This window comes from Punctularia strigosozonata (genome assembly GCF_000264995.1).
Source record: "Punctularia strigosozonata HHB-11173 SS5 unplaced genomic scaffold PUNSTscaffold_3, whole genome shotgun sequence".
In the NCBI taxonomy this organism is placed as follows: domain Eukaryota; kingdom Fungi; phylum Basidiomycota; class Agaricomycetes; order Corticiales; family Punctulariaceae; genus Punctularia; species Punctularia strigosozonata.
In genome coordinates this window covers 1725148-1751857 of record NW_006767435.1, presented here as the reverse complement: position 1 = coordinate 1751857, position 26710 = coordinate 1725148, and the positions used below count along the sequence as shown (strand labels likewise).

At 54.7% G+C, this 26710-nt stretch overlaps 12 protein-coding genes across 12 annotated transcripts; 6 read left to right on the top strand and 6 right to left on the bottom strand.

Annotated features, from left to right (window-relative positions):
* Positions 1-2: 2 nt before the first annotated feature.
* Positions 3-1251, bottom strand: PUNSTDRAFT_83458 (cyclin-domain-containing protein; the record flags this gene model as incomplete). The annotated part of the gene is made up of 5 exons (XM_007381188.1): positions 3-476; positions 635-874; positions 932-1022; positions 1073-1124; positions 1173-1251. The coding sequence occupies 5 exons, from the start codon at positions 1249-1251 to the stop codon at positions 138-140; spliced, it is 801 nt and encodes a 266-aa protein (XP_007381250.1). The 3' UTR covers positions 3-137.
* A 176-nt stretch (positions 1252-1427) lies between these two features.
* Positions 1428-2215, top strand: PUNSTDRAFT_98940 (60S ribosomal protein L12). Its single transcript, XM_007381187.1, has 4 exons — positions 1428-1490; positions 1550-1645; positions 1707-1854; positions 1916-2215. Exons 1-4 carry the CDS (start codon positions 1476-1478, stop codon positions 2152-2154), a joined length of 498 nt encoding a protein of 165 aa, XP_007381249.1. The 5' UTR covers positions 1428-1475; the 3' UTR covers positions 2155-2215.
* Positions 2216-3700: 1485 nt separating this feature from the next.
* Positions 3701-4355, top strand: PUNSTDRAFT_62072 (Got1-domain-containing protein; the record flags this gene model as incomplete). The annotated part of the gene is made up of 5 exons (XM_007381186.1): positions 3701-3722; positions 3783-3874; positions 3933-4111; positions 4176-4257; positions 4314-4355. The coding sequence occupies 5 exons, from the start codon at positions 3701-3703 to the stop codon at positions 4353-4355; spliced, it is 417 nt and encodes a 138-aa protein (XP_007381248.1).
* A 528-nt stretch (positions 4356-4883) lies between these two features.
* On the bottom strand, positions 4884-6373 carry PUNSTDRAFT_42890 (uncharacterized protein; the record flags this gene model as incomplete). Its single annotated transcript, XM_007381185.1, has 5 exons — positions 4884-5034; positions 5101-5744; positions 5814-5930; positions 6284-6297; positions 6346-6373. The coding sequence occupies 5 exons, from the start codon at positions 6371-6373 to the stop codon at positions 4884-4886; spliced, it is 954 nt and encodes a 317-aa protein (XP_007381247.1).
* A 162-nt stretch (positions 6374-6535) lies between these two features.
* PUNSTDRAFT_50603 (MFS general substrate transporter) lies at positions 6536-8543 on the top strand. The gene is made up of 10 exons (XM_007381184.1): positions 6536-6565; positions 6618-6683; positions 6741-6757; positions 6815-6898; positions 6959-6997; positions 7053-7372; positions 7427-7477; positions 7533-7667; positions 7723-8008; positions 8061-8543. Exons 1-10 carry the CDS (start codon positions 6541-6543, stop codon positions 8442-8444), a joined length of 1407 nt encoding a protein of 468 aa, XP_007381246.1. The 5' UTR covers positions 6536-6540; the 3' UTR covers positions 8445-8543.
* Positions 8544-9032: 489 nt separating this feature from the next.
* On the bottom strand, positions 9033-10829 carry PUNSTDRAFT_62597 (MFS general substrate transporter; the record flags this gene model as incomplete). The annotated part of the gene is made up of 10 exons (XM_007381183.1): positions 9033-9138; positions 9196-9389; positions 9456-9562; positions 9621-9800; positions 9874-9927; positions 9984-10061; positions 10119-10231; positions 10285-10448; positions 10503-10532; positions 10590-10829. The coding sequence occupies 10 exons, from the start codon at positions 10827-10829 to the stop codon at positions 9033-9035; spliced, it is 1266 nt and encodes a 421-aa protein (XP_007381245.1).
* A 669-nt stretch (positions 10830-11498) lies between these two features.
* PUNSTDRAFT_131874 (uncharacterized protein) lies at positions 11499-12831 on the bottom strand (the record flags this gene model as incomplete). The annotated part of the gene is made up of 4 exons (XM_007381182.1): positions 11499-11549; positions 11615-12259; positions 12358-12495; positions 12571-12831. The coding sequence occupies 4 exons, from the start codon at positions 12829-12831 to the stop codon at positions 11499-11501; spliced, it is 1095 nt and encodes a 364-aa protein (XP_007381244.1).
* A 176-nt stretch (positions 12832-13007) lies between these two features.
* PUNSTDRAFT_141986 (uncharacterized protein) lies at positions 13008-16463 on the bottom strand (the record flags this gene model as incomplete). The annotated part of the gene is made up of 12 exons (XM_007381181.1): positions 16172-16463; positions 16025-16111; positions 15833-15974; positions 15569-15783; positions 15252-15502; positions 14972-15202; positions 14355-14919; positions 14137-14301; positions 13383-14083; positions 13246-13329; positions 13169-13187; positions 13008-13117 (listed from the first exon to the last, which is right to left on the bottom strand). The coding sequence occupies exons 1-12, from the start codon at positions 16410-16412 to the stop codon at positions 13008-13010; spliced, it is 2811 nt and encodes a 936-aa protein (XP_007381243.1). The 5' UTR covers positions 16413-16463.
* A 293-nt stretch (positions 16464-16756) lies between these two features.
* On the top strand, positions 16757-19353 carry PUNSTDRAFT_50601 (uncharacterized protein). Its single transcript, XM_007381180.1, has 10 exons — positions 16757-17004; positions 17064-17143; positions 17198-17493; positions 17554-17667; positions 17721-17886; positions 17948-17956; positions 18007-18245; positions 18296-18788; positions 18845-18949; positions 19010-19353. Exons 1-10 carry the CDS (start codon positions 16983-16985, stop codon positions 19232-19234), a joined length of 1749 nt encoding a protein of 582 aa, XP_007381242.1. The 5' UTR covers positions 16757-16982; the 3' UTR covers positions 19235-19353.
* A 347-nt stretch (positions 19354-19700) lies between these two features.
* PUNSTDRAFT_63495 (uncharacterized protein) lies at positions 19701-20330 on the top strand (the record flags this gene model as incomplete). Its single annotated transcript, XM_007381179.1, has 4 exons — positions 19701-19758; positions 19824-19914; positions 19962-20163; positions 20214-20330. 4 exons carry the CDS (start codon positions 19701-19703, stop codon positions 20328-20330), a joined length of 468 nt encoding a protein of 155 aa, XP_007381241.1.
* Positions 20331-20744: 414 nt separating this feature from the next.
* PUNSTDRAFT_63482 (ATP adenylyltransferase) lies at positions 20745-22090 on the top strand (the record flags this gene model as incomplete). Its single annotated transcript, XM_007381178.1, has 7 exons — positions 20745-20870; positions 20942-21118; positions 21173-21221; positions 21271-21378; positions 21430-21507; positions 21560-21595; positions 21648-22090. 7 exons carry the CDS (start codon positions 20745-20747, stop codon positions 22088-22090), a joined length of 1017 nt encoding a protein of 338 aa, XP_007381240.1.
* A 166-nt stretch (positions 22091-22256) lies between these two features.
* On the bottom strand, positions 22257-24454 carry PUNSTDRAFT_83434 (uncharacterized protein). Its single transcript, XM_007381177.1, has 3 exons — positions 24425-24454; positions 23757-24370; positions 22257-23702 (listed from the first exon to the last, which is right to left on the bottom strand). Exons 2-3 carry the CDS (start codon positions 24113-24115, stop codon positions 22397-22399), a joined length of 1665 nt encoding a protein of 554 aa, XP_007381239.1. The 5' UTR covers positions 24116-24370; positions 24425-24454; the 3' UTR covers positions 22257-22396.
* Positions 24455-26710: the final 2256 nt, after the last annotated feature.

Sequence of the window (26710 nt, the reverse complement as noted above, 5' to 3'; positions counted from 1 at the left end):
ATGGATCATTGATATATAGAGATGCATTTACATTGGTGTTATGAGAGTGAGAGGAAAAGTCCCGACTTGCGAGATCAACCGCGAGATGGGTCGGTGTTCTCCCGCGAGATACGGTGGAATTACACTGCACGCCAAATTCAAGAACCGTCCCCCCTCCACGTTTGGAACGCGACGTTCTGCTCAATCGTGGGACCGCGTGGGGCGTCTTGGGGAACGTCATGTCGGCGACCGTGGCCCGACGGGACCGCGATATCCATCGGCGCGTGGGGTGTTTCGGTTCGGGTGGTGCTGGTAGGCGAAACCGAGCGCGAGGGTCCCGTGTCCATGTCCACGTCGCTGCTGTCGGACGAGGAGGACTCTGATAGGGCGGTGCTGCTACTGCTCCCAGCCGTCGGATCGCCCGAGATGATGTAGATGCCACTGCTGTGGGTGCGCACGAGGTTGACGTAGTAATCCTGGAGGATATCGCGCGTGCACTGACGAAAGGGGAAGGGAAAATGCCACACGTTAGCAAGTTATGTTTGGCCATATCGGTGGTTCTGTCATTTCGCGGGACCGAAAGGAAACAGCAAAACGAAAGAAAACGAAAAGGGACCAGTTCGGAGGGGAAAGGACTAAGGAAGGCGTGGCTAACCAGGAGGTGCCAGCGCGTGGCTTGCAAGAATTCACGCTCGAGCAGGTTGAGCTCGGCAACAGAGATACCACCGACTTTGGCGTAGTGCGAGTTGGTGCAGAAGGCATCGCAGAAGCATTTGCTGGAGATGGCGATGGACGTGATCACGAAGCGGTGGCAAGTAAGTGACGACAGGGTGAATAACGGGTTGCGGGCGGCGATCTGATCGATGTAGCGCAGGACGAGCAACAGGCACGCACGCTTGTGATATTTTGGAATCAGATATATGCTACAGATGGAACCGTGTATGGAACTCACTTCAACATTAGTGAACTTGACGATACGCCGTAAATAGTCGAGAATGGAGATGTTCGGCGGTGATCTCGAGTGAAATCGCGTGAGGCTCTCCCTGAAACCACGTTGGTGACGCTCCGATAATTGATGCACAGCAGCACGCACGGAGACAGCGGGATCTGGTCATTGTGCTTCATCAAACGCTCGAACATGTCGGCTGGAGGGGATGAGAGCCAATCCTATGCGTTGTAAAAGTCATACATACCGATGAGAAGGACGAGGTGATCTACGTCCACATCTTCGAACGGAGCGGGCAGCTCGACCCTGCCCAGTGACGGTTCCATCCAGCCATCGCACGCGTCGTGGTCAGATACGAGGAAGAGCTCGACGGTGCAGGACCCGCCGCTGATGAAGGTTTCCGCAAATCTGACGGAGATTCAATCGGGGATCCAACGAGGGATGGCAGCGGCGCGACGAGCCTGGGACCGCGTCTGGCCGACAGCTATACAGTTCTTGGCCACCGCCCTCCACCACTCCGCACTTTTGGTCTATCGTTCAGTGACTCGCCATGGCCCCCAAACTCGTGAATATTCAGCGCATCCTGTATCGGGGACTCTGTTCTGATTCACCGCGGACTGCTAGGATCCCAATGAGGTGAAAATCATCTACCTCCGGGCCACTGGTGGCGAAGTCGGTGCTTCATCTGCCCTTGCGCCCAAGATCGGTCCTTTGGGTCTGGTACGCTCATGTCAACCTCTGATGTCTCGTAGCGGACAACTGAACAGTGTTCTCCGAATAGTCCCCGAAGAAGGTCGGTGAAGATATCGCAAAGGCGACCTCTGCATGGAAGGGCCTGCGCGTTACTGTCCAGCTCACCATCCAAAACCGTCAAGCCGCAGTCTCCGTTGTCCCCTCTGCCTCCTCGCTCGTCATCAAGGCTCTCAAGGGTACGTTGAAAATCATGCATCTAATCGCTCAGTAACAAAGCTATAACTCCGCATTCGACAGAGCCCCCGCGTGACCGTAAGAAGGAGAAGAACATCAAGCACGGCGGCAACATTCCTCTTGACGAGATCATCTCGATCGCACGGACGATGAGGTCAAAATCTCTCGCCCGGACCCTTGCGAACGGCTGCAAGGAGATTCTGGGCACCGCACAGAGTGTGGGCTGCACCGTCGACGGCCAACCGCCACACGACATCATTGACGGCATCAACTCGGGGGAGATCGAGATCCCCGACGAGTAGACGATTTTTGCTCGATTGTGTGTACACATGTTTTACTGCTTATTGCATGACTTTCGCGGCGATCTCTGTGTGCTCCTCCGTGTGCAGCATCAGGCTTTGGGCATTCATGCATCGTGCCGGCGGATGTTGGAACATATTCGGGACATCTTCTGTCGGCTGGCGCATGTGGTTTTGTTGGGGAAACCAAGCAACACTTCCGAGGACACTTGACCACCATTGGCTGCGCATCAGTTCCCCAATTCTCAGAGCTCTCGGGACTGAGATGGGTACTGAATTGATGTTCGTTCGCACATGCGCGAATTTGGAGACGATGCTTGATGCACTCCTTCGTCCATGTGAAGGGCATTCTGACCTGCGCCAAAAGAAGCAGTCGTCAAAGTCAATCCCACTCGGCATTCTCTTCATGTTCACAGAATTGTCATGCAGCAAGTCGGAGGCTCGGCGAAGTCTTACGTTTAACCTATAACCTTTGGTCCTTCCGATGGGAATCGACCATGCGGTCGACTCCCACTTCGCCCCCGTGGCCATCATTCTCTGAATAGCCGCCACGTACGAACGGCACTTCGTGAGGACTGCACTGACTGGTTCCACACACTTCATTCTACCGTTTACTCCCGGCCAGTGCTATATGCTGATATGAAATGAGGGGAATAATATGCATGCCGCATATGCATCTGTTTAATGACAAGTAGGAAAAGGCATCTGCTCAGAATGCATAACGAAGGTGACCTGACTCCACGGCCGGCGATGATGGAACACAAAACCTCCGATTACCATGGTCAAGACCGCGATCTAGTATTTCCGATGGCTGCTGGTGGCATCTGCGATGTCCGCCGCGAGGCGCTGTGCGATATTTCGCGTTGAGACTGCTGCGCCGTATGGTCAATGTTGGAGAGTCGTTGATACGGGCGATAGTATCGTCCTGGACATGACTTCCAGTGTCCTCGCCACTCTCTCGTGGCAAGTCAGGATATAACCCGGTATAGGCCGAAGCATGGGGAGGATCGCAAAATGAAGATCAGCTCCAAGTGCTACAGTGCATCCAATGCAATCGCTTACCGGAGAATCAGGGAGATTTTTATGTCAAGAAAGCAAATGCACCGGAGTAAGCGTATGGCGCCGACGGGCCAACTCAGGAAGCGGGTGCTTGTAGCTCCGCTGTGAAGCCAAGCTCTTCGGATGAGAGCATATGGAGTAGACAGGTGAAGACTTACAGACCGCATGCCTTGAGGGAGGAGAGAGGTCGTGGTTCGCAATATTGACATTCGCATATACAAGGATAAGTCCGGGATCCTGTGAAGGTGTGCTGGCGTGTCCAATATCGCCTTTTTACACTTGTGCTCAGGTCTCGCTCGAGGACGTATTTTACTCTCCAGCTAACATTGTGGGATTCTGAATGGTTCGCCCGTCAACGTGGGTGTTCTGACTTCAGCCGAGAATCAATGTACACGTGCCTTCCACGTCTCCGTCATCGAGGCGGCAGACTTGGAATAACGCGTACACGTCGCAAGCGACAACGACCTCCGGATTTTCAGAACTCTCCAACATGTGGCTCACGGATGCTCAAAGTCAGCTTCACAACGTCTGAGAGGCTTGCGAGGGCAATATACTCAGTCTCGTCCCTGCAGAAATCGGCGTGGCGCTGACCACCTTCGGCGTGCTGTTCATGTTCTTGGGGGTTGTTTTGTTCTTCGACGGCGCGCTTTTGGCCTTGGGAAACGTACGCTTGATATGCTCCTGATGTCCTTCTGCACTGAATCTGATATCCTCCGTGCTAGGTTCTGTTCCTCTCGGGGTTGACCCTCATCATCGGTTTCACCAAGACGTTCTACTTTTTCGCGCGCAAGAACAAGATGCGAGGGACGGCATGCTTCATTGGGGGGATCCTTCTCGTCTTCTTGAAGTGGCCCTTTGTTGGAATGGTCGTGGAAACATTTGGCTTCCTAAACTTATTCGGGTGCGTTTACTGGTGTATTCATGTTCGAATTGGAATCACTACTGACGTCGCGACGCCCTTTCAGCGACTTCTTCCCTGTAATCCTTACTTTCCTACGCCAGCTACCATTTATTGGGCATTTCCTCACCCTGCCATACGTACGGGACGTGAGTGGCCGAGCTTGAATTCGATGCCAAGATTTCTGTACTCAGACGTTCATCAGGTGGCGGATCGGTTAGCCGGATCGCGCACATCAATAGTATGACATTGTACGCGATGACTATATCCATTCAGAAGCTTCAGAGGGCGGTGAGACAGCGCGAGCCAGCGGAGACGCTTAGCGGACTTGCGCACTGGGCCACCTCGCTCTGCTTTCGATGGAGCCTGTTCACTGGGCGAACAACGATGGCTTCAAGCCCTTTAACAATCTGCCTTTCACGGGAATCTGCTACGCCCGCAGTGTTGGACGTATATGCGGCTTCCACGTGGTCTTCCAATTGCTATCCAGCATACCCCCGCATTGGGTATCGGAAGCCAACAACGACCTTCTGTTCGCATTTCTGCATAGCTTGTCGCCTGCGTTCCAGGGACCAGGGAAAATCTACATAGTGCAGGCAAAGCAGTGCAATGGTGGTTCTTATGAGAAAGGACGATATACAGCAGTGTGTTCGCTTGCGGTTCTTCGGGAAGCGCCCGACACTCTGCGGAGCTTCGTGCGTTGGACGAAGATCTGTTTGACCGATGTGATCTTTCATATCTTTGACCTCCTTACTACGAGAGGCAGGGGAGAATCTCAGAGCGGCACGACAGCTTCCTCCAGATTCCGCTTTCGTTCGTGGTAATCCCAGCGATCTAAACCGCCAAAATCCACCTTCATCCCCATCACCGCCATGTTCACCTGAAGCTCGCAGATATGAGAGACTCTGGCTCTCCAGCTGTCTCCGCTGTTGATTGGAGATTGGAGTACGTTGTTATATCGTATGCAACCGCGCCAAAGAGGAAGCACTCACGTCGCTGTGCCATATGTGGAATCGGTGCTTGTCTGGCTAACCACCCGTGCCGTTTGATCCGCATTAGATCTTGCGTCGTAGATCCAGACCGGCTTGCCAGTGTAAATCTCCTGCCATCCGTCGTGGTCGATCAGCCGGTGAGAAGGCTTGGCACGAGACGTGCCTGCGGGCAGGGGTGGCGCGGGCCGCACGCCCACCTCGTTCACGAGGCGAAGCGCGGCGAGATTGGACATATTTTCCAGCGCGTCCCGGGGCGAGTCCAGGACGGCGAAGATGGGGGCTGGAGAATCCTCGGATTCTTCATCGTCGCTGCCGTCTTCTCCCTCCTCCATCACGACTTCTTCTTGCGTTGACCCACTCGCATTGTCAATAGGGTTCTCGACGACCATCTGGACGTCTTCCTGAGCGTCTTGCGCATCCTCTCTATTAGTAGCGCCAGCAAACTCTTGCTCGCCTTCCCTGAGCTTCGCCAAGAACGATTGCCAAGCGTCGTCGTCCGTGAAATCCGTTCGCACTAGGATTCCCAGCCCGGCGGTATGGATCGCGATCTCGTCAAACGGATCCTCATCCGTTTGCCATGCAGGCAGAGTCTTTATCTGCTGCGCGACGGGAGATCCAGCAGTACTTGGGAACGTCGATGTATTCTAAGAGCAGGGTCGATGAGAACGTCGATCTCTCCAGCATATCGCGGGGCACGCTGCGTGCAGACAAACACTTCTATGCAGCAGCTCGGCTTTCGCCTCCGGGGGCAAACCCCAAAACTCCTGTGCCACTCGCAAGATCGTTTTGCGCCTGCCTTCCCCTTCGGCTTTGACAGCCGCATACCGACCCTACGCACGAAATCACGGTTCAACATGCAGGGTAATGGGGCTAGGGATCGTTCGTGATCACCGATAGAAGCACAGGTAAGGGTCCTGAAAGCGCTGTTTCGGCGGCCATGCTTGCCCGGCTGGATTGTTGCTCGATTGGGTTGTCCCTGCGTGTTGATGCTGAGTGGAGCGTAACGTTTGACGATACGAGCCGTAGCTATCGGGGGCTTCTATTGTCTGGTCGCGAGCCAGCTGTCCGCGCACGAGAAGAGTGATTGATAGGCACAAACGGGCTTCCGGACCGGACTGACGCGTATGTTTCGACCTGAAATCGTACGAAACCAAGCTCAGTGATGGTGAGTATGATACGGTACGTGCTCCGAATGACCTGAAGTAGAATCGAAGGTAGGTGCAAATTTTGGATGAACCTACTTACCGGGCCGGTGATGGCCAGGGTCGGGCATCTCGTGATCTTACCCCAGGTCTTACCCCACTTCCTTACCCCGCCCGGACGCCCGGGGAACCCCTGAATATCAATAGGGTAATCAGAATTTGCGACCGCCTACCCAATTATGTCCGACCTTTAAAGGCCCCATGAGACTGCCTGTCGCCTTCCTTGACCGTCCCCACCATGCCCCCTCCGCCAGGAATAACCGGTGAGTATCGATTTCCGTTCGGTTCGACGAAACCGTGCTCATGGGTCATCAGGTTCTCAGCTGCCTCGCAGGCAGTGGGTATTCGCGTTCGCGCTTATCACCTCCCTCTTCTTCACCTGTGAGTAGTACCAGATAAACCTGTCCGACGTCGTGCTGATGCCGATCTGTCTATAAGGGGGATTTGCATACGGTGTAAGCTCATATAAATCAATCCAGCTGCTATATCTGAGGACTCACCTGGTACTGCAGCTCCTTGATGTGCTCAATTCGCACTTCCAAACCGTCTTCGGTATCACGAAGTTGCAGAGTACCCTGTTGCAATTGGCATATTTCGTGAGTACTTGATGCGTCCCCCTTGGAAACATGCGTCTAATCCTGGATAACGTTTGGTAGGGTGCTTACTTCGTATGGGCACCATTTGCCGGTGTATATGTGCGTACTCTCTCATGAGTCTCACTGAACTTCAATTAATCGACGGTATCCGTAGATGAGGCGGAATGGCTACAAGAAAGGGATTCACATCGGCCTCGGCCTTTACTCCCTGGGGGCGATCTTCTTCTGGCCATCGGCCAAATTCGAGAAGTACGGCGGCTTCGTCGCGTGCACGTTCGTAATGGGCTGCGGCCTCTCCACGTTGGAAGTGGCCGCCAACTCCTACATCGCCGTCCTTGGTACTGAAAAGTACGCTGCGGCGCGCCTCAACTTCAGCCAGGGCTTCCAGGGTGTAGCGTCCTTTGCTGGCCCGCTCATCGCGTCTCGATGGTTCTTCACCGGAAAGAACGCGACCAGTCTCGACACCGTCCAATGGTACGCGTTTCTCACAGAACGATGTCGGATATTCTCTTGACGACGTTCTTTCAGGGTGTACCTCGCTGTGTCCGCATTTGGTGTCTTACTGAACATCTTGTTCTAGTGCGTTTCGCGTGGTTTCATGCCTTGCACGCCTAATGCCTATAATGTTCCGCAGCTTCTGCCCCCTGCCCGAGATCACCGAAGATGCCTTAACCAATGAAATCAAAGAGCTAGGGTTGAAGGAGGACATTGGGCCGTTTTGGAAGCAATATCGATGCGTATTCGGTTTCGTTGCGCAAACCTGCTACGTGTGCGTGACCGCTTGGAATGAGCGCGGTATTCCTACTCTGACCTATGATCCTCAGTGGCGCTCAAGTTGCGGTCGCCTCCTTCGTCGTCAACTTCCTCACAGAGCAAGGAATCGGCATCGCCCACCCAGAGGCCTCCCGCCTCTTCTCCTATTGCCAAATGACGTTCACGGCGGGACGCTTCGTTGGAGTCATCCTCCTCAACTTCATTGACCCTGCGCTGTTGCTCTCGATATACGGCCTCCTTTGCAGTGGATTCTGCCTCGGCGTGAGCCAGGCGACCGGACGCGCGGGCGTGGGCTGCCTATTCGCACTATTCTTCTTCGAATCCATCTGCTATCCTGTAGGTGGACTGACAGAGCCTGCGATGTCAAGATCACTGACATCGTGACTAGTGTATCTTCACGCTGGGCACCAAGAACTTGGGCGTGCACGTCAAAAAAGGCTCCGGATTGATCGTCATGGGCGTAGGTGGCGGAGCGTGGTACCCACCAGCCCAGGGCGCGTTGGCAGACAAAGCCTCCACACGGCGCTCGTACCTCGTTCCCGTCTCGGGCTACCTCACCATGTCGATCTACGCCATCGGTCTCGTCATCGACCAGACGACGAAGGGCGGCTTCCGCTTCCGGAATGTGCACGACTCGGAACGGCTCAAGAAGTCGTCCCCGGAGGTGGACGAGTCCGGGCTTTACGCGCATCAGCAAGCGCGGACTGCGGTGGAGAGCGCGTCGGAGAACGAGAAGGGAAGCAGCGAGTTTGTGGAGGATGCAAAGCGGTAGAGAGCGTCGAGACCTGTTCATTGCTTGCTTACGTTGCAACGACCTACGAGTATTGTACGATTAGACTGCATGATCAACGAAGTAAAGCCGAATCCTTATAAAGTTTTGCCTGCTTATTCACTCTTCATTATTCGTGCTTGATTTCATAGATTTGATCATTTACCTCGCAAAATGTGCATCGGGATGAAGCTCACCGATGTTGGAAGAGATATCACGCTAGCGAAATCACAGAGTAGAGGCGCTAGCATAGCAATGTTAATGATACAGACTGAACAGATCGTCAATATCGTATTACTGGGCATGAACAAGGTTTACCGCTCACTGAGCATGTGTTCTATCACTCTATGCAAATATAAGGAGATGAGGTATGATTAGATTTTCCACTTCCATGTGAGACAGCCTCCAATCCTCAAACACGATGATGACCCTTAGCCTGCGCATGCCATACGCGGCCGACGAACATGATGGCCACGCCAACAAGAGTGACGACGCCGGAGAACACCGCCGGCTTCCACCAGGTCAGCGTCGTCGTTCCAAGAAGGGCTCTGTTAATCCCGTGTGAGGCCACCGCAAACGAAGAATGGCGAGTCAGCTGCCATGTACGTACCCATCAATCGGAGTACCCGTCAGCGCCGCGAGCGCGATAATGCTCCACGCAAAGCCCATGCGGACGCCCACTTCACCAATATGGGAGCTAAACAGCCGTGGTCAGCGAAGTGAGAAGGAAATCCAAAGAGGGCATAGAACGTACCTGAGACTGGCGATGACGCCGGGCATGATGCTTACGTATGCGCCACTGAAGAAACCATAAAGGATGGAGAAGACGATAGAAGCGCCTTCGCTGGTGCACGCGAGCCATACGAAGTTGAGCACGCCCGCGCAGAAGGCAGCGCCGATGAGCATGTTCATCACGCCGAATTTATCCGCCAAGAGATTGGGCAGAGTCTGTTCATAACGTACCGCGTCAGAAACGAGGGGAACGCAACTGAAAAATGGCAAAGGCCGACTCACACGTCCGAATATGGAAGTGGCATTGAGTATCGACAGGAGGTAGAACGACAGGTTCTCGTTGACCCCGTGGCTCTGCGCAAACACCTGAATGTAAAACAAGGGGAAGACTAGGGCCAGAAGCGGTAAGTCAGAAGTGACGCAGTTTGAGTACGGCAGAGAACGTACACAATCCCCACATAATCAGGAATCCACCACCGATAGTGGCCCAGTAGGCATCATGCGTGAGGATGGACTTCATATCAGGGGCCGGGAACTGCATGTGAGCGGGACGCTTCGATCGCCCGGGGATCCGCGGCTTGATGAGCAGATTCACGAGGACGAGACAGCCCAGGATGATGTACGCCGCTATCAAATGGCGGTACGGTCAGTAAACCCTGTAGACAGCCGCCACCAACGATGGACCCCGCATGCGACTCACAGGCCCTAACGCCTTTTGCGTACCCGACGGAGTTGAAGAGGTGATTGAGCATAACTACGCAGATCCTGTCAGTCGATTGACGCGCCGACGCGATGCCGAAGCTAGCTTACTTGGGAAGACGACACCGCCGACGCTAGATCCGGTCGTGACCACACCTGTAGCAAATGCTCTCCGCTTTTGGAACCATTCTGAGAGGAAGGTAGGGGGTCAATGGGGTATGCCATACATTACGATCTTAGACGCACGAGGGACGACGCTCAGGGCGGGCAGGAATAGAATCCCAAGGCCGATTCCTCCGCAGACACCCTGCGCAAGGAACACCTGCCAGTACTCCGTGCAGAGTGATGTCATGAATAAACTGCGGTTGGTGGTCAGGACAGAGAAGTCACAACACGGAGAAGTGATACGCACGCAACGATGTAGAACACGGAGCCCACGAAAATCAGGAGCCGGCAATGCCCCTCGTCGAATAATTTTCCAGTGAACAAGCCCATGGTGAACATCAACCACAGCTGGAACGAGCCGATCCATGAAACAGCACTGTCCGACCGTCCCAATTTTTCAACATAGTAAGCCTACGAAAGTAGTCGTGAGCTCCTTCGTAACTGGATTTACGACTGAATATATACCTGATACACGCCGAACGCGTTCACATAACCCTGCAGACCGGAGTTTCAGCATGCAAGGGTCGCGCACGGATCATGGTCATCACCAACAAATGTTGAGAAAAGCGCGAACCAGCCACCAGCCACGACCGACCAAGCCTCCCAACCGCCGTCCGGAACGTTGAAGGCCGGCGGGGCGGGTGCAGCCTTCTCAGCGTCCGCCTGTACTGCCTCCTCCTTGTCCGCACCCGCCTTCTCGAGCGAGCCGGAGCCACCTTCGACAGTAACAGCGTCGACGTCGACGGACCGCACGTCGCTGTGAGAGTTGTTATGACTCGCTTCCTGCTGCATGGCGGGATCCAAGACTCGAAGGAAGTGGGAAACGCGAGTGCTAGGCGCAAGAAATCTTATAACTCTGGCACAGGCTCCCTGGCCGTCCGGGCCCCGATGGGTGAGGATGGGTTACTGAGACCTTAGTCATATTGATCCAGGGGTCGGTGGCGCGACACGAAAATAGCACTAAGAGCCTATGTGGGTTAGGCTGCTGTGCGGGTTTCCCCATAGAAGTTCAGTCGCAGTGCACGCGAAAGGCATGCTACACGCTCGAACCAATCTAGGAGTGCAACCGTAGGGCTGTAGGAGAACGAGTAGGGCATTGGTGTAGGCAGAAATATAATCCATGTGGGTAACGCTCGGAATAAAGGCATGGTTTCTTGGCGAGCTCAGTAATACTTCGTAGTGTTGGCAGTTCCGATCACCGGATCCGATTGCACCGGCATGATTAGCCACGACTCCGCTTATCAGATAAGATGCCAGTCTTGAAAGCAGGCTTGCGCGTCGCCGGCTCTGACCAATTGCAAACCACAGTCCACTGACAACATCGCTGGAGTACTTTAGTGGTTACTTGACTCAGACTCGCGCTTTGCAACGGGACCCAATAACTCATGCGATACATAATGCTCAACGTACGACCCTCTCATGGTTGCTAATTGCCGACGTGCCGTTCTCGTTGACAGCTACTCATCGGCCCAGAAACCCTTTCATCGCCCACATGGAGTCAAGTTTCTCCAGCTGGTTAGGCCGAAGGACGTTGTCCGGTTAACACGGGATAGGTAGAATCGAGGCGAAATACGTACTAGCTGAGCAAACCCTTCTTCGCGAACGACGCGCCCCACCAGTTCCTCGAGGTCACCGCGCGATAGCTTCTCGAGAGACGGATCTTCCTCCAGAGCTGCCAGTAATCGATCACGAGGAACTTCCTCGGCTGACGCTGCGGCCGTTTGGGTTCCACCCCTCAACAAGTCCAAGGGATCGCTGCCACTCGGCGGCGAAGGCCGTGGCGGGGAAGACGTCGGGGGGTGGAAGCGCAAAGACGTCCTCGCCACGGGGTCCCGTAACGGCAGCCGAGGCTCTGGAGTGGAAATGGCATCGCTGGAAGAGGACGGCGCTTGGTGATGGAGGCGTGAATGTCTCGCAATCAGCGGAGCCGACTGGACTCGGCCTCCATGGTTCGACTCTGGCGCTAACGTGCCTTGCTGTTCGGGAGAGGTCACCTGCGATGCGAACAGTTCCGGGAAACTCTGAGACTGGGGTATAGGTGGGCTGCTCGAAGGGAAGTCCACTCCTTGAGAGTTCTGGGAGGCGATGGTCCTGAGCAGAGGTGCGCCGTGGTTGATAGAGGCCGGTCTGTTGGGTTGACACGGGCAGACATATCGTATGTTGTCAATGAACTGAGCTGCCTCGGTAGGTGAGGCAAATGTGATCCGAAATCGGCGGTATGTCTGCGCGCATATGATCGCGCAATTTGCGTAAATTAGCAAATCCAGAGCACGAAAAACGCATAGACTCGATAGTTTCCCCAGGTCGCGTGAGCACTCACCGGGCTCGGATGCAGATGCAAATATCGGATGCCGACGAGAGCGTCCTGATAGACGGCTCTCAGGGGCAATCCTTGCGACTGCTGAGGAAATGCACGAGCACTTCCCATTGTCGAGAAGCTTAACAGGTCCAGGTCCTCCTGGAAAGAAGAAAGAAGAATCCAACCAGACATCGTTTGAGCGCATATATGCGGGCGTCTTGATCACCCACTCACAAGCACGATTTCTTGCGGATCTCCCTGCGGGCTCATGTCCCACGCGATCCTAAGCCGTACAGACTCTATCGTATTGTTCTCGGCACCGACCGTCCTCTGTAGAGTGAGCTGAAGCAGGGGTTTGAAGAACTGTTCCCATTCAGATGTGCCCTCGCGCTCGGATGCGCCGGTTGCGCTCGAGTTTGGAGCCTCGCTCGACGGATAAGATCTGGAATACCTAGCGAGAACGTATCTTGTCGTGCTGATTGTTGAACGAGACATGGAGCGACAGTGCAACAGAGCCATCCACGCAGCTTAAAGTTATATACTACACAATGCTTACAGTCACCTGATCGCGAAGATCGCGCCCAGAACGGATTCAATATTACTATAACTGACGAACGCGTCCGTAAGCTTATGTACGCGCAATATCAAGAATACGAACCAGTGCTCGATGCTCAAACTCCGGTGAACTTCACGAAATCTTCTTCGCTCCAGCCATAGTACTCTTGCAACCTCTTCGCAAAGTCCCTGAGCATGATACGATGAATAGTGGGATCCGGATGAGCTGTGCGGCGCTTTCAGCTCGGAATTTATAACAATAGAGAATATGACTCACGTTTATGGAAGGTGATAGGCTACGGAATAGGAACACATGTTAGCTTGAAGATGCAATAATCACGTTCTAGCGCTTACCGTCGCTGTTGGGTCAGGAGGATCGAAGCGCACGGAGGATCCTGCCGTACTGGGGTCGTAGGTGAAGCCCATATCCGTCATCAACTGCATGACTATAGTCATTAGCCAAGCAAAAGCAATCAAAGCAACGCGCGGACCTTGACAAAGTTTTCCCACTTCATGCCAGCTTGGCCTTGTCTATCATCCTCTGCCGTACGCAGTAGCTGGTGCATATACGTCGTAGTTTTCTTGCCAAGCTTGGAGAAAAAGCTGCTCTTGGCCTCCTTGTTCGGAGTCTCATCGATTTTGTCTTTCGCCTTCCTGAAGCGATCGAAGATACTCTTCTTCTCCGGTACAGGGGGGAGCGTGGCTGGATCACGGCGCGTCTTGACTTTCTCCTTCTTCTCGTCTAGACCCTGCTCCTTGACATAGGCCCGGGAAGATTGTGCAGTTTGTGTCTGATATAGCGGAAGTGTCACGGTCGAGGCACCGGCTAAGGTGGTTGTGGAGCCCAAGCTGTGGATGGAAGGCGCATTCGTAGCTACTGTAGGCGCCGAAGAAGAAGTTAACCCTTGCCCGCTCTTCTTCTTCTTCTTCTTTGTGGGCGTTGACTCCTGGGGAGAGATAAGACCTGGCTGTGGAGAGATGGATGCCTGAGGGGAGGGCGTCCTCGGAGGAGGCGTGGCTGGACGATTGGCCTGGGCCTGTGCACTCTCGCCGTTCTGCGCAACATCGGTCGCAGGGACGGCGGTCGACTTCTTCTTCTTGGGCTTCTTCTTCTTCTTCTTTTTCTTAGCGGCGATCTGATCCTCGTCCTCGACTTCCTCAACCGTGGCCTTTCTGCTCGCATGCGCCGACGCTATCCGCGAAAGTTCAATTAGAACGCCAGCCACGGAGTGCTGGAAAGCTTACGGATCGATTCCAGAGGGGGTATTTCATCAGATCCTCTCCTTGCGTGTTGACGATTCGCAGTTTGCTTGGGCCTAGGGACCGTGGCCGGGCCCGTCCCTGTAAATCCCGTTCGGGGCTGCGTGCGCGAGGTCGTTGTGACGCTCGGTTTCGTCGAAAACATTCGACCTAGAAGAAGTACATTGTTCAATCCGAGGAAGTCCCAGACTGAACTTGCGCACCTCTCAAAGAACCTAAGAGTTTCAAGAAGGGATTGTCAACTCGCTCTTTCGCAAGCTTATCAAACTCTCCGGACGGCTCTGCCTTGGGGTCCAAGAATTCCGGCATTTCCATAGCAGTGTTCATGGCCTCCCTCATCATGTGCCGGATCTCCTCTTCATCATCGGAATCATATTGGCTTTCGTCGTCGTCATCTTCCCAGTCGTCGTCGTCATCGTAATAATCATCGGGATCGTCATCCTCGTCGCTGGACTCCTCATCGGCAGATTCGGAAACGGAAAGTAATGAGGGCATCGAAGAATCAGAATCGTCGTCTTGACCGCTCGTGAGCGCAAGGCGTTTCTTCGTCCCGTTTCCGCCCCTCCGAACAACTGACACCATGTTCGGTGGTTCGTCGTCGTCGGAATCTGATCCGGCGGTGTGACGTTTAATAGATGTGGTCGGCACCTTCTCGCTCTTCGCCTTCGACTTGGACTTATAGAACGCATTCCACTGTGGACTGCGGACCAATGCGCCATGAAGTCGCCACAGCTCTTCCACCTTGTCCCCTGCCCTTGCAACGTAATTCTAGGAGGCCAACGTGAGTCATCGCATAGGATACGCCGGTGTAATTGCTCACGTTATCAATTTGCGTCCACAGAATATCCAGATTGCCCTTGGTTGTCGTCTTTTCTAGAGGATACACCAAATCCTCGAGGTTCTTGTACTCCCGAGACGCCCGTAGGGACAACAACTGAGCATCCTCCCATTGCGAGTATACTTCGGGCATTTGCCGAGGTTCTTCCATCCATGCCTTGGAATCACCTCCGAGTAATGGTCCTTCGAGCATTTCTAGAACGTCGACCATGACCTAAGAGAGTATTAGCTGGAAATGCTCCGGATAACGACGCTACATGTACCGAGAGATCGCCTACGGCGTCCCATAGAGCTTGCGGGAACCTCTTGGCTTCCTTAGGCGACTCCGACGCAGCTTCGCCCAATATCTGGAGCAAGATCCGACGCGGCATACTCGAATTTGGTAAACAAAGCTCAAGAATAATTGAATCGAGGAACGATTTGTAGGCGCCTTTCAGTCCCCCCCAGTCGAAGCTGACATCTTGCTCTTCAGAATTACCATGGTCGACTTTATTGAAGTACTGCTGGTAATGCGCTGGTGATGAATGTAATGAGAAAGCGGGGCAGTAGCAGTTATTTCGCCATATATGTATATACTCACGCGTGGTGGTGACGAGGAAGCGAAAATTCTCTTGGCCTGCCTGCACGAGCGCAGACACGACGTCGTACAGAACGAGATAGCGAGCTCGCAACTCCGGATCTTTCTTCAAATGGTTTCTTGCCACAGTGTTGCTGGCAAGGCCGAGCTCGTGGAGCTCCAGCAGGAGATCACGAACGATTTTCCAGATAGACGCGAACATGTATGCATTATGTACGCTACAAGAATAAACAGAATGCAAGTGCGCGAGTGAAGCAAATGACTCACCTGATCATAACTGTCTCTGCTATGCGAGCGGGCTCGGGAACGATATGGGTGCCCGTCTGCATTCTCCGCGCTTTGAGCTCAGCGTCGATGTAGTATCGAAACATCGATGGGTCCTTCAATTTGCTGATATCGTCGAGGTACGCTGTAAGGCGTTCTAGCTCTGCAACACGAAACATTTGCACGGGTTCTCGCCATTGTATTCTGATTCTGCCGTTTTCAAGCACCGCTCGAGATCGAAGGGCGGGGCTATAGCAGTCTTTGCCTTTTCAACCAGGTCCTCTGTCATTCAAGCGAGAGCATGAACTCTTAGGACGCGTATCGTGACTCCTAGAAACATACCCGCGAGTAGCTCCAGTTTCTCTCGACCACTCATCCTGTTCATGAGAACTAACTCCCCAGTACCCATCGATCCGTATTTTCCATTCCGAAGGACCAGAGCGCGACTGGTGGTGGGCTTTCGTCCGTCTTTGTCGCGCGTCCCGGCCCAAAAACCCTTGCCCTTGGATACGGCTTTCGGCCCAGTGGTGACTAGCTCGCGCGATGGCTGCGCAGCAGCCTTTGAACCCGACATGGGCGGCATATCCAGCCCCAATTGATCGTAGCCCTTGAGGTGGATGCAGCGAGCAAGAGATAAAATCTGCGAGCGCTTGGTCGATCGGGCGAGCTGTACTCAGACGCCAATGCCGTATGGGCCGGCTATACTTAGCACGCGCCTCCATTTCAGACGCTTCAACCGGAAGTGACCACTGTTCAGAGTGTCAATTCAACAAACAATGTTCCGTGTCTATCATCTCCTTCGCAATACGTGACGCGCTAGCAGTAGCAGTTGGCAACCCTGTTTGCACCATCATCGGAGGAAGTGTGAAGAGGCTGTGCGATATCTCTGGGCATATGTTCCGACAATTGATGCGGCCAGCATCCATAGGGGTGTCGCCATCAAATGCAGGGTATCACACACTCAGAGCCCGGGCAGTTAAGTTTCAGCGTTCGGACGGATTTCGCATGGGGGCTTGCTCTCGACGTTCACCTCTTTGACTGGGGCTTGTGGTCGTTGTCAGCTCGGGTCCGACTTTTTTGTTCTCTCTATCAGTCTGCGGGTCAGCCAACTTTTCACGTTCATTAACGGCTCTGTGACGATTCGTGTGCCTCGATGGTCGCATTTAACATCACCGGTACGTGATCAACTGTCCAGAAGGAGGAAACGGCCATTAATCGCGTCCTTCGGCACCAGGCGAAGACTATTCGCCCCTGATCACATATTCGCCGGCGAATGCATGGAACGACTCGCCGAGCACGAACAGTTTGGTTTCGGTAAGTAGCCTTTGCGGCAGCCATTTCCGACTTTAATAACAACGCTTCTTTCAGTCCTCCTCGGCCCAGAGCCTTCATGCAACGACTGCGCAGGGCGCGACTGCTACGATTTCATTCACGGGCACGGGGATATGGCTCATGGGCAGCAAGGGACCAAACTATGGCGGATTTACCATTTCGGTTGATGGACAGAATGCACAAACAGGAACTGCGCAGCAGGGCACGGCTGCAGCAGGTCAACTGCTCGTCGGCGTATCTGGCCTTTCCCTGGGCTCGCACCAGGCTGTCTTGACGAGCACGGGCCCGGCGTTGGACTTGGACTCGTTTATTTTTGAAACACAAGTCGACGGGTATGTTGAGATCGCTGTTCTAACTCGGAGCCACTCGAATGATGAGCTTCTGATATGTAGAACAACGGTCTCAAACTCGACAGTCGACGACGCTGATAGTTCCATCTCGTATGGTCCATCCGCGAGCGACTGGAGCACGAACACGGGCAACGGCTTCCTGTCAAACACCCTCCAGTGAGTCATTCCATTCTCCTGACGAGCTGAATGTTGAAAAACCAATGGAATAGCTTCACGCAAACCGGAGGCGCAACCGCTACGTACCAGTTCCAAGGCAATGCGGTTGCATTATTCGGCACCGTTTCGCCGGATCATGCCAACTACACAATAAGCATAGATGGGCAGAGTCAGAGCTATGACGGTGGCAGCAACACGGTGGCCGAGTTACGCTCGCAGGTGAGCAAACACTCTGTTCTTGACATCTGTTATGTATCTCTGACTGGGTTTGGTCACTCAGTCCCTCTTGGTAAGTTTCACGATTTGATTGTCACGATCCTCTTACCGACGATCCATCAGTACTTCGCAGGAAACCTAGGCTCGCAGCAGCACACGCTGGTTCTCACCGCCAACCCTGATCAGGCTGGTCAGCAGAACACTGGGAAATTCATGGACCTCGACGCGATCACCGTATGGACCGGCACAGGCACTGATAGCACCGCCAGTCCCACTCCCAGCTCCAGCAACAACGGGAGCAGCGCTGGGGACAGCGGTCACGGCGGCAGCAGTGCAAACGACACTAGTGGCTCGCAAACCGCGTGGGTTCTGCGCGTTTGTCACGTTTTGCACCACTCACTTAAGATAACAGCCATGGCCATTCGTCGAAAGGCAACATGGGCCTCATCATCGGTGCCAGTGTTGGTGGTGCCATCTTCGTCCTTCTCGTCCTCCTGGGTCTATTCTTCTTCCTCCGGCGTCGCAAGGCTAGCAAGAAGCTTCCCTTGCCCCCGATGACCCCGGCGCTTCCCCTGCAAGGCGGACCAGGAATGGCCGAAGCCGGTTTCGGACGCGTTACCAACCCGGGCTCCCCTTACGCGAACAACGAGAAGTTGGCGCCCTTTGTCCGTCCTAACCCAGTGCCCACTTTCAGTGCTCCGGTGCCAAACGCGCCCGCGCCGCCGGTCAAGGACTTCAGTTCACATTACGAGATTCTCAACAAGTCCTTGACGGACCTGTCCGCCGCCAGCCACGGGCGTAGCCTGTCGCTAGAGAGCATGGAGTCCCGGGCCTCGGAGAATTCCCGATTCGGCCTGCTTCACAAAGCAAGTCTTTCGAAGCTGAAACGCGCTGCCACTGCACAGGTAGGTGACGCACGAGAATGCAGATCATCGCTGCGTCTGATTACCCTATCGGATAGGCTCAGGAGCCGCCGATTCCGAGAATAGGTTCTCCACCCGTTCGCTCAAAGAGGACTGCAAAAGGTGCCAATGAGCCATATGGGATGGGAAGATCCCTGACCTCGGTAAGGAGCCAGCGCATTGGTATTCAACGCCGACCTTGACAGTACTTTGGGTCATCGTAGGGGGCACCTAGCCGACCATCAACCCGACCTCCAAGCCTTGCGCTCTCTACAGTCAGTGGGAAACCTAGCGCGGCGAATCTGATGCCGCCTCGCCCGAGTCGCCCGTCGAGCCCACACTTATCGGCTATCGATCAACCGGTGGACCCTCGCGGTCCTGCACGTCCGTCTCGACCTTCCAGCCTTGAGTTGATGCCTATGGAATGGACGTCTGAATTTGCGAAGTAAAAGGGCATTGTTGATTCTTGTATACTGGGCTTGTGCTTGATTGACATCATTCCTCCGCGTCTGGTAGCAGTAGCGTCGTGTGATATTTATACACAAGCATCACAGATCTATCATTACAAAGACTGATGAATCAATGGTCCCGGCGAGTGAGGAACAAATCGAGGGCCACTTGGAACTCAGCCGAGCAACAAGAGACAACGGAGGCAGTGCCCAGCAACCACGTCTTGCACTGCGACCGCCTAGAGCGTTCCTTTTGAACCCTCTTCCTCTCCTCCACTCATTCCTTGGGTCGAGCTGGTGCTCATTGCTGTTTACTAGTCTCTTTCTGTGGTCTCTCCCGCGCCGTTGAAGCCAGTCTTCCTTCCAGTCTCTTCAGTTCGCCCTCTATTCGCCAAGCAAAGCAGAGCTTTGTGGCCCGTCGACTAGCTATCATCTGCATATCGAAGACCACGCACACTCATACGACATGGGGAACCTGATCTGGCACCAGTATGCGCACTACGTTGCGATCACTTCGAGTGTCTGTGAGTCTGTTCGCGCCACTCCGGTTCGCCAGTTCGATGTTTAACCAAATTTATGCCCGTATTAGACGCCGTTTGGTCGGCTTACTGGGGCCTGTTCTACCGCAAGTTCTTCTGGGACTTTGTTGCAGGCACGCTGCGTGACCCTGGAGGATACCAGTGAGTGTTCAGCAATGATCGTCTGTCTGTTTACTGAAGAATCGCAGACCGGCACCTTCTGCCCTTCCTTTTGTGGCTGTCATTGTCAAGCTTCCGGTCGTTCAGATCCTCGCTATGATCGTTGGTATCTTCGGAATACTGTTGGAGTATCCCTTGCCGCTGTTCAAATCGAGCCCGCTGGGTCGCAATCTTGTCGTCCGAGTCGTTGTGCTCCTGGTACAGACATTCTTCTGTATCCTCTACTATCAGGTGAGCGGTTCGCATTTTGCCACTCTGGTGTATTCTGACGAGGGCTACAGGGTGTCAATGCAGCACTGTACGGCTTTATCGCGGCCATGTGCTACGTCCGTGCTATCATGCTTGGTGAAACGATGGAGGAGGCGAAATCCAATAGAGGAAAAGGCGGACGGGCCTGAGATCTCCACCCGTTCAGGGAGAGACTTTTCGCGGTGCAGATGTAACAGGTTACACCTGCTGTACCGATATACCTTTTCGCTCGCTATGTCTTTGCCTTTTCCCCGCATGTACAACTAGACCGCTACGGTATCCTCGCCTGTTGTCTGCGTTTTTCCAGTAATTCAGCAGCCTCTCTGCCCCCATCTTGGACACGGACTTAGCCTCCTGTATTACTCGCTTCTCACATGCTGCGGCCCAATTCCATACCGAGAGTTCAAAGACCGCGTGTGGCTCTTATCGGTGGAACCCACGAACCCTTGACTTTGTCCCGAGCTGACTTCCGATGGCGTTACGAACATGGCTCGGCGTGGAGGCCATCCTTGTGGACGACGTTCCAGAGGCGCTGTACTTCGAGTGTAGGCCTATCGATCACCATGACCACCTCTCCTGCGGAGATCGTCTCTAGAATACCTGCCAACTACTTGAAAGCTCACGCCTCTGGAGATTTGTTCTTCTACGATTCCGATGTCCACACACACCGCGAAGACGCCGGTATAGAGGTGCCATCCGCCGTTCGCTGGCTTGCTCCGACATTGCCTGTTGACTATCTATCACCCTCCCTGCTGTGTAGTTTGAAATCAGGTTATGCCCTGCTCTACAGAAGAAGCCGAAGGAGCCCTCTGTGCACTTCGATCCCAAGGTGGATGGGTCCGGCAAGAAGCCCGATCCGTTTGCACCTCCATATATACCAAACCTCTACGTCGGCGAGCTACGCGATGAAGAAGAGGGGCAGGAATACGTTGTACTTGTTCGTACCATCTTCGTTTCAGTTTCGAGAACTCCATTCATGTCTTTAACATAGCTGAACAAGTTCTGCGTCGTTCCTGAACACTTCCTACTAGTCACCAAAGGTGAGGTTTAACAATCATCCATCCATAACTCCAGCTGATGATTCTGCAGATCATCAATCACAGACTGCTCCTTTGCTACCACCCGATCTTGTCCAAACGTACCTCCTGTTAGAGGCATCAAGGAGGGCCGGGAAACCTGTGTTTGCATTCTATAATTGTAGGTGGCGAATTGCATCGCACATTTCCTGGTCTGATCAGATCGTCGTAGGCGGTGATGTGAGCGGTGCGAGTCAACATCATAAGCACCTGCAGTTCATGCCGAGCGATTTCAATGGGCCGCCCATTGGTGCGTTCGATCAGGCCACCCTTCCATGGACGCAACTCATCCTGTGTTCCAGAGCAACTTGCCGGGGAGGCGAAAGTAGAATCTCCAGGTACCGTCGGATCATACATCGCCGCCGTTCGTGCAACTGATCCCTGCCCTAGGACGACCATTCTCTCTGTCCCAGCTACCTTACGCCAACCACATCAGGAGATTACCGCCCGCTCTTTCCTCCATGCCCCCACAAGAGATGGAGCAGACGTTATCCGAAGCATTCTTCACCCTCCTCGACCTCGTGATCTCGACCGTCCGCCATGACCCCTCGTACCCTGCCGGGAGCCCCTCGTACAACGTTATCCTGACGTCGGAGCACATGTACCTCTTCCCTCGCAAATTCGAGGATTATCGACTGCCTGAAACCGGCGAGAAGATCAGCGTCAACGCGCTCGGGTTTGCCGGGATGATGCTGGTGAAGAGCGATGGCGAGCTCGAGGCGGTCAAGAAAGTGGGAATCTTGAATATCCTCAAGGCTGTCGGTGTTACAAGCGTGCACGACGTGCAAGTGGAAGGAACCGCGGCCGAAACAGAACATCTGAACCAATCGTAGAGGTGGTGATGATGCATGAGCTCTATCGAGCACTATATATAGACGACCTTTGTATGAAATACAGACATGTATCATGTTCTCGTCCGCTCGCATCAAGCCTCGGGTTCGCAAAAGTGAACTGCCGACGTGTAGACACAGCGACGGGCACGACTGGAGTGAATCCCAACGAAGTCGCATATATGTACTTAAACGAGGAGATACAGATATAACGGTATTTAATATCCCAATATCCCGAGAGATGGAGAACCGATCCGGACAGCTGGTACCACAGTGACATAGATATCCGCTATTAACAGGGCCATATAGTCAATGCTCCGCTCCGTCCTCCTCGAGCTGCAGCTCCAGCCAGCGGGCCACAACCCTCGCATTCGGGTTCGCCGTGTTCGCCTGTAGCACGTCAAGCACCTTCTGGCCCACGAGCGCCGCGCACTGCTCAGCGCGGCCGAATCCGCCAAGGCAACCTTGCCTGTAGTCTTCCTCGCTGAGCCCTACCATGGACGCGATGGTCGGCGCAGGCTGCGCGGGCTTCTCCCTTTCCTTCTCCAGGGCAGGAGGGGGCGGGAAGACATAGGCCGCGAGGAGGACCTGGAGCGAGATGAGCGTAGGCGGGTCCTCGGTGAGAAACTCGAGGTCGTCGAGGTCCTCCATCGTGAGCGAGGCACGGGTCTGCACCGACTCGAGGAGGAGGATGAGGCCTGTGAGAGCGTCGAACGCGTCGTCGACGGCTTCGCGGGCGACCTTGGTAGCGGACCTCTCAGCATCTGGCTTAGGGAACGCGTTGAGCAGCGTGAAGAGCGTCTTCGCGTCTGACGCCGCAGGGGTCTGCTTCGGGAACTGAGGCGAGGGAGGCGAGGGAGGCCGGGAAGGGGGTAGTTTAAGGCCGAACCTGCCGCTTAGGGGTGGGGTGGGAGGAGGGGTCGTCACCGACATGGACAAAGCACGTCCTTTCTTAAATCCAGAGGGGCTATTGGTTGGCGTCGTCGACCGGGAAAGAGAGAGAGGAATGGGCCGGTGAGTCAGAGCGACCATGCCACGCCAGATCAGGGAGATGAGGAAGGGTGCGAGGTTGCCTTGTGCGGAGATCGGGGTAGTGTAGCGGCTCAGGGTCTTGGCATAGAGGGGGACGATGGCCTGCAGCGTAACCATCGACTGATGCAGTTGCGACCCCTTCGGCTTCGTGCCCAGCCCGTTGGAGGCTGAGGTCGAAGTAGCCGGAACCCACTTCTCGAGGCTTTCGATGAGAGGCGCCAGCTCGTCCTTCATGGCCTGGATCATGGGGTTGAGGATCTTCCCAAGTACGGAGGCCAGACCCTCCCGGATGCCTTTCAATCCGTCACCTCGGAAGTCGCCGGGTATGTCGACCCCGAGGCCGAGGTCGTCGAACGTGTCCAGGAGCTCGCCTGCGAACGAGGCATAGCCGAGTGCATGCTGTTGTATCGGTGGCGGGTTCGGTGCCTGGACAGTCGGCAGCAGCGTCTGCTGGAAAGAGGGCGATGATATCAAAGGCATGACGTGGGACGACAGCATGGTGAGCATAACGGAGAGAGGCCTGTGCAGCGAGCGGATGATTGCCCGGCGGAGCTGCGCGTTACCGGTAGCGCCATCGAGCTCACTGGAGGATAGACGAGTCAGACTATGCTAGCAGTGAAATCAGGAATCGACGTACTGCGCAATGCTGTTTCCGAGTGCTTTGCCCCTTCCTGCAGGCAGGGGCCGGCGTCCATTGACCACGTCGGTGGCTCCTGCGGCCGCGGGAGGCTGTGTGAGGGCCTTGGAAACGGCCTCGCTGAACTTGAGGCTGAGCATCTCCAGCGTGGAGCCTTCCTGTACGGCGGGCGGGGAGGTTCGTGCAGGCGGAGGAGCCGGGGAACTCTTGCGGGAGAAGTTCGAGAGGGATAGCTTGGTGAGAGGTCGGGAGCGGGCCTCTGTTGACTCGGAACGAGACATAGGAGCTGCCGTAGTCGGAGGTGCGGGGGATGACGGCCTGCTAAGGGGCTTAAAGAGGTAGGACGCCTTAAGGGCCATTGCAATTGTTTCAGGGTCGATATATAGAGCTTTGGTGTTGGATATTCCGGTGAGTGGGGGTGGTCTAGTCGTCTATCGCGCGTCTTCTATGGTGTCACGGAACCTGTTCGTCCCGAGGTTGTCGCAGTGCAATTATCCCATTAGATGTTGAGGTGTTCGCCAGAGGATTGTTGTGGTCTCCACGGGCCCTAAGGGGGGCGGTCGGTGTCCACGAGGAAAGCAAGTGGCCCAAGAACGACGTCAAGTGTTGGACCGCTGGCACGGAGGTCAGTGTGCAGCCAACGGGTACGAGAAACGCAGCGGACGGACCAATGCAGTGGTTCGTCGGGCATGAAAGACAAGGGAGGTGGAGAGGTTCAAAGCAGGTCGCGGCGCGAGGTTGATATGATCCGCCTGCGACAGAAAAATTCCAGTGGAGGTTTCTGTGTAGCCCGCGGTTCCCACGACTTCACGTCCTCTTCCAATCGGCGCTCACGGATTGAAATATTGATTGCTCGGTCATCGGATGGATCCTATGGGGCCCCCTTTGTTTCCACCGCCGCCCTTCCGCTGGCTGAACCACCCTTGTACGGCCGTGTGCAATACGTGCAATACAGCGCGAAATACATAACATGCGTTCACTCCGCGTTCTTTGCGCCTTGAAACGTTGCACCGTCGTGTGTTTCGCCGCGCGCGTCTTGGGTCGCGATGTCCTGATGCGCTCGCTTCGACGGGTGCCCGGTTGGATCTTCTCCGGAATCTCTCTCCGCGGAGGCATCTTTCCTTGGCTGATCACGGCATCACAGGGCAGGCGGGGGAACTGCTTCATCCCAGCACACGTCCTGCCAACCATCTCTCGGTCGCGGCTTCATATCGCAAGGATGAATCACTTGCTTGAGAAACGGGTTCCCGCTGTTCACTGGCCCTGGGTTGCCGAACACGATGCGTACAGGTCTTACCAGATGAATCCCATGTCACCTCGCGACGTGCGACGCACACGGTCTACTGTGGCGTCTCCACTTCGCGCGACGGGTCCACTTGGCCGCAAACGCGGCCCGAGTCCTCCTAAGTCCGTCTTCTTAGAGAACGGCAGAAGCGTCGGGGCCTGCGATTGGGATCGGCGTTGCCTTCCCAGGCGATGCGACACAGGTTTCAGCGCGGTCGACGCATGTAACGCTTCTAACTCAATGGGCTTTCCAAAGGCCTCCAGGTTCCGTTCATTGCCGAGATCACAAAGATACCCCTCCTCGTGTTACCCAAGTTCAGAATGCGGAGTCCGTAGGCGGCCAGATAACGTTCGGATCATCCTGACTTGAGCTCGAATCAGAATCCATACAGCAGCAGCTGACGCCTCCAGCACGCTGCAGTGGTTGGGTAAATCTAGGTCAAATTGGCGAAGAGCGCCTAGCTCTTGGGTCTAGCTTGCGTTCTCGTACCGGACTCATAACATGTACAGCAAAGCTCTCGGCTCTGGACTCTGGACAAGGAGTGCGCGGGCAAGGAAAGACGCGTCGCAAGCTGAACATATTGGAAGTCAGTCGACTTTGTCGGCCATGGACGCATCTAGAGGCACCCTACTGCATTCCTAGCCTGGTTTCTCCCTCCCTTGTACTGACCCGCAAGTAGCTCCTACGTATCTGTGAGGTGACGTTTGTACCTGGTCACCATGCCGTCCAACGATCTCTCCATGTTCTTGTTTGCGGTTTGCTATCATGCGCTGTCGTCGGACAACAAGAAGATGACGGGCGAACTTGTTTCGCGACGAGTGGGGAACAATGTCCTGGACGGTTAAGGTTGACTGCTTGGCATAGTCTTGAGCTGGTTCCCGAATGAATGTCAGCATAGCGTTTACAGGTGTATCTTATAGGTGATTCATCGTACCTTATCTTCCTCTATCTCCCAAAAAATCCTCGAACAGTATCTTGCGATGCTCATCTCACCAATCTCCTCCAGCTGAGATCGGGCCATCTCGATATTCCGGCTGGCCTCAGCCAAGTGTTGCTGATCGCGATCGAGAAAGCTCAGGTAAATTCGACACCATGCAATTTCATAGCGATCCCCGATGTTTGACGCAAGCTCAAGCGCCCGATGGATACTCCCCCTAGCATCATCGTATTGCTTGTCGATCCGTTGGATGTTCCCGAGGCTTTGCAAAGTTTGCAATGTACCAAGGCGGTATCCGATTTGGGAGAAGGTCTCGAGAGCATGAGTGAACTGCCTGATCGCTGGCTCGTACTCCTTGCCCGCGACATGGACGTCGCCAAGGCCTTGCTTGCACTGCGCTACCCCGAGCTGATCGCCGATCTCAGTAAACGTTTCGAGCGCCCGAGTGAGCTCTTCAATGGCCGGGCCAAGTTCATTGCGCATGCAATGGATGCTGCCTATGCTTTTCCGGCATTGTGCTGCTCCCAGTCGGTCTCCGATCTCCGAGAAAACCACAAGGGAGCGAGTGAGTTTCTCTCTCGCTGGGTCGTGTTCGCAGCGCACGCGATGAGCCTCGCCTAGACTTTGCTGGCACTGCGATTCACCTAGCCGGTGCCCGATTTCTGCGAAGATCTTAAGAGCCCGAGTGAGTTTCTCCATCGCTTGGTCGTACTCGCGGCGGTTTAAGAGGAT

What these genes read in the sequence shown, in the direction of transcription:
- PUNSTDRAFT_50601 (XM_007381180.1), top strand. Translation starts at nt 16,983, where the DNA reads ATGGTCGCATTTAACATCACCG. An exon ending in TTTGAAACACAAGTCGACGG is followed by an intron (nt 17,494 to 17,553) that starts GTATGTTGAGAT and finishes TCTGATATGTAG; the next exon opens with AACAACGGTCTCAAACTCGA. An exon ending in AACGCGCTGCCACTGCACAG is followed by an intron (nt 18,789 to 18,844) that starts GTAGGTGACGCA and finishes CCTATCGGATAG; the next exon opens with GCTCAGGAGCCGCCGATTCC.
- PUNSTDRAFT_50603 (XM_007381184.1), top strand. Translation starts at nt 6,541, where the DNA reads ATGCCCCCTCCGCCAGGAATAACCG. An exon ending in CACCATTTGCCGGTGTATAT is followed by an intron (nt 6,998 to 7,052) that starts GTGCGTACTCTC and finishes CGGTATCCGTAG; the next exon opens with ATGAGGCGGAATGGCTACAA. An exon ending in GTTGCGCAAACCTGCTACGT is followed by an intron (nt 7,668 to 7,722) that starts GTGCGTGACCGC and finishes TATGATCCTCAG; the next exon opens with TGGCGCTCAAGTTGCGGTCG.
- PUNSTDRAFT_83434 (XM_007381177.1), bottom strand. Translation starts at nt 24,115, where the DNA reads ATGGCCCTTAAGGCGTCCTACCTCTTTAAGCCCCTTAGCAGGCCGTCA. An exon ending in CTCGGAAACAGCATTGCGCA is followed by an intron (nt 23,703 to 23,756) that starts GTACGTCGATTC and finishes TCTATCCTCCAG; the next exon opens with TGAGCTCGATGGCGCTACCG.
- PUNSTDRAFT_98940 (XM_007381187.1), top strand. An exon ending in AGATCGGTCCTTTGGGTCTG is followed by an intron (nt 1,646 to 1,706) that starts GTACGCTCATGT and finishes TTCTCCGAATAG; the next exon opens with TCCCCGAAGAAGGTCGGTGA. An exon ending in CGTCATCAAGGCTCTCAAGG is followed by an intron (nt 1,855 to 1,915) that starts GTACGTTGAAAA and finishes CGCATTCGACAG; the next exon opens with AGCCCCCGCGTGACCGTAAG.